Raw genomic sequence first — 7,148 nt, forward strand, 5'->3', positions numbered from 1 at the left:
CCCACTAGAAAAGGCCCATTTCAAAATTCAAAATTTGAAAATCTTTCACCATTTGAGGGCAACACCTTTACCTAAAATTTTCGCCCCATTCCGAAAGAGGAAATGGGGGGAAAATGCGTGCTCTGGGCTGCTGCTGTACGTTTTTCTGTTTGTGTATTGTATGTTTGGATTGTTGAAAAATAAAGTGGGGCTGGGTCTTGTTGCATTTGAGAGAATTGGGAGTGGACTGGTTCATTTAGAGTAGAACTTGGGCCGATTGGACGGAAGAAATAGGCCCAAAAGTTGGTCTCAAGTGGGTCTAGGGTGGGGAAATTAATGGTTAGAATTGCAAATAAAAGGTTAGACAAATGAATTAACAATCTAGCCAAATTGAATTTTATTAGCGAATCCAACTAAAGATTAGATGAAACGAATTACTATTAATTAACGAGCTTCTTAATCTTAACAAAATAAAATAATTAACTTAATTATAAAGCAATTAATTTAAAATATAAACTATTACTTAAACCAAATTAGTTGACAAAATATTTAACTAAAACTAAAATACTTTTGAGACGATTTTCGAATATTCATAAAATCTACTAATTATATACATGATTATTTAAAACATATATTATTTAAAAATTATAAAATGTGACAAAACTATTTAGAATAACTTGAAAAAAATATTTTGAATTTTATGAAGTCAATTATTCCAAATCGTTTGGAATTTAAGAAACTCGATGATTAATATATATTGTGGAGGTTCAAAATTGGGTGTCAACAATATTATGATTTCGGATAAATAAAAAGACCTCCAGAATTCAATAAAATAATCATGACGATATGCAGCAGCCACCACTATTCCCACCAGAATCTGTGTCCTGTCCAGGAGCAATTATCCTGGTTCCCTTAAAGATTGTGGCTTCCCATAATCAGCTCCCGGAGCTGCAATAAGTGTATTCTTGCTAATGATTTTATAAATTTCTGTTAAAGCTGTCATGAATGCACCCTCGACGTTTGTGGATTGAAGAGCTGATGTTTCCATAAAGAAAAGATTCTCCCTTTCTGTGAATTCTTGAGATTCTTCAACTGGTACAGCTCGAAGACTTCCTAGATCACATTTGTTTGTGATGAGCATAATAACTATGTTCTTGTCCGCATGACCTCTTAGTTCCTCCAGCCATCTAGCCATATGATCGGAATGATTGACGTTTTGTTATGTCATAGACTAGCATTGCGCCAACTGCACCTCAATAATATGCACTTGTTACTGCTCTATACCTGAGAGAAATGAGAGATGATTCATTGAGTTACAACAATTATCAAATTGGCTATGTTGCTGTAACTCTTCAAAAGCAGATCCTTCAAAAGTATAACATTTTTGAGGATCCCAGCAACATTTTTCCCAAGAGTCCGAGCAACATAGCTTGAGAAGGTAAATGTTTACAGACAAAAATGGGATATAGGGAGGGTAAGATGTATGCAAACCTTACCCCTACCTTTGCGGGGTAGAGAGGTTGTTTCCAACAGACCCTCGACTCAAAAGAGATGAATTGTAAGTCAAGAAGAAACTTACATATTGAAGTCTAAATCGCGATATAAACCACTCTTTAAGAAGATTTATCACAAAAACAAGAACGCCTCAAATATCTCGAACAAGTTGGGATCAACAATATGAAGTCTAACTAATAACCATGTCGTACCATTTAGGCTCATCTCCGACCAATACTACACAAAATAAAATATAAAAAGCACTAGGATTTCTCTATATATTTTTTATATCTTTTACAAAACTAGACAATTCCAAAATAGTAAACGTACTGACTCCCAGAACGCCTCAATCCCAACCAAGTTAGGGTCGGCTATCTAAATCTTCACTAACCAGGTCATTCCATTTAGGCTCATCTCAAACCAATATTACACAAAAATAAAAAGTACCAGAAATTCTCTAGATTTTTATAACCAAACGACTTCCAGAAAAACATAGGACCTAAAGTAAACGTCCTAACATGCCTAACACATAATTTCAAACTAATTAATATCACCTGCACAAATTTTTCGCTAAATATGCATGGATTGCGCGAAAAAATGAAAAAGAAAGACAACATCTCTGCATAAAAATTCGCTAAAATGAACCAAACATAGAAAAATTGAAAAATTAAATTGACCTTTCTTGTCCCGCAGTGTCCCAAATTTGTGCCTTAACGGTTTTGTTATCCACAATTAAAGTTTTTGCTTGAAACTCAACCCCAATTGTAGCCTTTGAGTCTAAACTAAATTCATTTCTTGCAAGTCTAGCCAATAATTCAGATTTACCAACTGCGGAATCTCCAATTAAAACAATCTTAAAAACATAATCAATCTTTTGATTATAATGATCTGCATACAGATTCGAAGACATTATAACCCGAAAAAATTCCCCTTCAACCCAAAATTTGTAGGAATGTATCTTCTAAATCTCCGGATTTTAGCATATGATTGAGAATTAGATATGTGTTGATCGAAATTTGTATCGGAAAAGATACAAATAAATCAAGATCCCCAGTAAATTCAATTTCTCATAAATTTAAAATTGGTGTGTGGAATTTAGAATTTGCTTCATACATTCATAGGAAAGATGAAAAATTGGAAGAAAAAAAAAGCAACAATTACTTTTCCCTTTTTACACTGTCAAAGAAGTATAATAGTATATGGAATTATGAGAGCTTCACTACTTTAAGACTTTAAAATGCTATCATTTTGACCCCACTCTTCTTATTCTTAACCCTAAAGCCACTGTCAATATCTACATTGCTGCTCTTTCAGCTTTCATTTTCACACCAAATTCACCAACACATATCCTTTTTAAACTTTTACTTTACTTCCCAGTTACTAATAAAAACAAGTAGCAGAGTTTAGAGTTCAGAGTAGAGAAAAGGTGCTCAACTGGTAACAAAGGAGATCATAGCTATGAATTTCCTATCTAAAGTTGTGGAAAAATGCTCAAATTTCATGATCAAATCTATGGATAAAGAATCTGATATGCTGGAGATAATCAGAAATGAGGTGCAGCAAGAAGCGGAGGCTGCCCGGAGAAACATACAAGTCATTTCTCCCAGTGTTGAGGCTTGGCTAACTAGTGTTGATACCACTACTGCAGATGTGGCTACTACATTGCGACGTAGAGCTGAGGTTGAAAGAGGCTATTTCTATCGTTGCTGTCCAAACTTGAAGTACCATCGATGAAAGTGACATTCACAACGCGTCGCCGAGATGTTTGTCAGGCTATGGAGGCTCATAAGATCATGGAAGTTGGAACCTTATCTAAAGAGGAAGCATGGATCCTTTTCAGGCAGAAACTCGGTAATTCAGTTGATGATCCTTCTCTTCATGACATAGCAAAAGAGGTTGCCAAAGAACGCAAGGGGCTGGGCTGCCAATTGCAATTGTTACAGTTGCAAGAGCACTAAAGTTTAACAACATGCAGGCCTTCATGGGAGGGTGCCCTTGTAGAATTACAAAGATCTGCACCAAGAAATATTCCGGGAATGATTGAAAATGTGTATCAACCTCTGAAGGTATGCTATAATCACTTAGAAAGTGATGAAGCCAATTACCTCTTTTTGCTTTGTTCCTTCTTCGAGGAAGATAGTGATATCTTGCCTGAATAATTACTTAGAAAAGGAATGGGGCTTGGCATCTTTTCAGAAATTGAAATTTTTGAACATGCAAGAAAAAGGATGTGTCTTCTGTTAGAAACTTTGAAAGATCGTTTCTTGTTATCCCAAGGTTCAAACAGAAATTATGTCAAAATGCCTGATGTGGTCTGTGACGTGGCTATATATATTGCTTCTGAGTGCAAGCATATTTTTATGGTAAGTCACTTCTGAGATACTCCTCATTTTCTTTCAAGTAAATATTGTACTTACTAAGCTAGTCATGTCTGTTCTTTTGCATTCTCTGTTTCCTGCAGGAACAAAAAACTAGTGATGGCAATGAAGCCGAATCTCGTGAGTGCAGAAGCTAATGTCTGTGACTCCGAAGCTAGGAAGGTAATAAATAAGTACTCGATGAAATAGTTCAAATGTGTAAGTTTGCTTGAACATCACCTGATACCTATTCTGATGGAGGTAACAGGCAGAGGCGGATCTATGATATTGTAACCTATGAGTTTATTTATATGAGCACAATAGTTTTTACCCAGAGACTTTGTATATTAACTTGAGTTCATTGTAATATGTTGATGATTTTCTCAATTCTATTTTGTTTTGAATGAAAAGTTACATATTAGTTTAATGTCTCGATGATCAGTGTGCATAACTTGTTTAGGCTCAGACTTTTCATCATCAGACAGACATAAAAATGGCCTTTTAAAAAGGTAGAAGTCTAAAGCGCGAATACAGCTAACAGGAGACTGCACCTCGAATGTGTGCTGCTGAGAATTCTACCTTATAAAATTTGAGTACTTATAACAAACACTCTATAAATACCACTAAAGGCAAAATATTTTTGCGGCAAAAACAATTATAGCCACTAAATGTCTCTTTTATTGTAGGAATACGGTGTTAGTCCTTAATAATGATTTGTATCTAATATACAGATCCTTCTGTCCTAACTTGTAATATTCTTTATATCAGATTCTTTTAGCATCAAGTTCTGAATAATGATTTTAGCCCACTAAGTAATATAAGTCTTTTTCACTTGAGAAAAATATGGAACTCGTGTTCTCTGTCACATAAAAGAAAGGAATCTACTAACAATAGTAGCTTGCTAATATCAATCTTACTACCGTAAGTCTTTCAATGTAGATTTCCACCATAAGAGCTTTACTAAATTTAGGAGACTTGAGAATTCTGCTCGAGTTATCCTCTGGATTGTATATCATGAAAGTTGATTCAAACATAACCAAAAATTCACCACCTTTTGACAAACAAAAGGATTGAGAAAGAAAATAACCCATAGGATCTAGATTATAATTGATGGTAAATACTTTTATCCAGGATTCTTTATTCCCATACTCCTTCATATACCACACATCTACTTGAGTGATCGAATTATTACAAAACATAGAAAAATTACTTCTCAATGCTCTCGTCATGAGAATACCATCCCTTTCTCCATAAAAGGGTTGTTCCACCTTTCTCCATTTCTCATCAGCCAAATCAAAAGATGTGATGCCCCAACCCCTTTGGTAACCAAAACCAGCACTAGTAGCCCAGTGAACCTTCCCATTCACAAATTTACATGAACTAATTAATCGCGTCTCATTATGAGGATAACCAGTTCTCCACCAAGAATCATTCTTTAGACTATAGATATTAACCTCTTGAAAATCACTCTGACGACCAATATTAGTACAAATACGTACTACCTTATAATCATCATGGATTTCATCGTATCTAAAACCATATAAGAAATGGACAACATCGCCCACTTTAGTTTTAAAATCAGGTAATTTCCTGAACTTTCTTATTGTTGGGTTCCAGAGAAATAATTCCTTTGAATCATTTAAAAGACAAATCAATTCATTTACAGAACCCCTGACCAAAGAATATCTACTAGAGTTTTTCAAGGAGATAATCCATATCGGATTCCTCAGTAATAGACTCATAAAGTAAAGACTTATGCGAACAATCCTTAAGATTTTCGGGATGGCCAGTTCTCAATATAAGCCTATGATTGGTGTAGTCATTTTTATTAGCTGATAAAATCATATGAGACTTGATAAGCTTAGGGCAACAGATCAAAGCAAGCCAAGTTTTCGAAATAGACATGCACCACAAGAGAGATTTTACCGGAAGCCTTAAGAGAATTTCAATAATGAGATCAAAGCAAACCAAGATTGTTTGTCCATCAGATTCTGAATTTTCTTTCTTTCCTTCACTATTCTCTCCATTGAGTTCTTTACCGGGTAGCATTGTGATATGGTGATTCTTTGAGAAAATGTTGAAACTCATAAAGAAAGAAAGCAAATATAACGAAAATTTTGGAGCTGATAAATAATAAAAGTAATTATNCTTTAAGATTTTCGGGATGGCCAGTCCTCAATATAATCCTATGATTGGTGTAGTCATTTTTATTAGCTGATAAAATCATATGAGACTTGATAAACTTAGGGCAACAGATCAAAGCAAGCAAGTTTTCGAAATAGACCTGCACCGCAAGAGAGATTTCACCGGAAGCCTTAAGAGAATTTCAATAATGAGATCAAAGCAAACCAAGATTGTTTGTCCATCAGATTCTGAATTTTCTTTCTTTCCTTCACTATTCTCTCCATTGAGTTCTTTACCGGGTAGCATTGTGATATGGTGATTCTTTGAGAAAATGTTGAAACTCATAAAGAAAGAAAGCAAATATAACGAAAATTTTGGAGCTGATAAATAATAAAAGTAATTATATTACCAAATTAAAAAAAATTTACATCTAGAATTTTTTTTTTTAACTGTTATTATCTTTTTCAAATAGGTTAATAATATTTATGTACTAAATGTCTAAATTTTTTAATGCTATTAGATTGTTATTAAATGTAATTTTATGATGAGACAATAGTGAAGTCAAGATGTAAATTAGTGGTCAACGAAGTTGGACATAGTGAGACCAAATGTTCAAAGCGGCTAAAAATGCTAACAATTATTTTTCCGTTATTGGTCAAAGCATTGGCGGATATAAGCTTATTGAGTACATGCATAAGTGGAAGTATCAAATATAAAGTAAATTAATTAAGGTGCGGGAAAGTTGTCTTGCAAGGAGGTTAATTATTTAAAAAGTATATGAAAAGTTGGTAAACCAAATATAAGGCTAATAAAACTTTATAGACGTTATGAACTATGAAGCATTAGATTCATTACCGAGGCTGCCATAAAATCATAGTTAGTAGTTTTATTTTTCTTTTTCATTTTATGCTAAAAAATCCAATGTTGGAGACATTCTTTGAAAATAAGAAAACATGCATTGCTGCTTTTCGTTCTTCAAATTCCAGCTCTTTCATATTAAAATAACTTTTCATGATCTTTGATCCCACAAAAAATTACAAGCAAATCGATTTCCAAATTAATAATCCATGTAATACTAGATTCTATTTAGTGAAAGAAAATTTAAAAAATTACATTGATGCTCCAAGAAATTTAAAAAATGATGCTATGAAGACTTGGCCCTCAACAACTCTTTTTTGTTTCTCACAATATTCT

At 33.8% G+C, this 7,148-nt stretch overlaps 1 protein-coding gene and 1 pseudogene across 1 annotated transcript; both read right to left on the reverse strand.

Moving 5' to 3' along the window:
• Positions 1-815: 815 nt before the first annotated feature.
• LOC125852615 (ras-related protein RABA4d-like) lies at positions 816-2,383 on the reverse strand (annotated as a pseudogene).
• Positions 2,384-4,714: 2,331 nt separating this feature from the next.
• On the reverse strand, positions 4,715-6,260 carry LOC125852614 (F-box/kelch-repeat protein At3g06240-like). Its single transcript, XM_049532347.1, has 2 exons — positions 6,115-6,260; positions 4,715-5,360 (listed from the first exon to the last, which is right to left on the reverse strand). Exons 1-2 carry the CDS (start codon positions 6,258-6,260, stop codon positions 4,715-4,717), a joined length of 792 nt encoding a protein of 263 aa, XP_049388304.1.
• Between the last annotated feature and the right edge of the window lie 888 nt (positions 6,261-7,148).

Source organism: Solanum stenotomum, unplaced genomic scaffold (genome assembly GCF_019186545.1).
Source record: "Solanum stenotomum isolate F172 unplaced genomic scaffold, ASM1918654v1 scaffold37472, whole genome shotgun sequence".
Classification (NCBI taxonomy): Eukaryota; Viridiplantae; Streptophyta; class Magnoliopsida; order Solanales; family Solanaceae; genus Solanum; species Solanum stenotomum.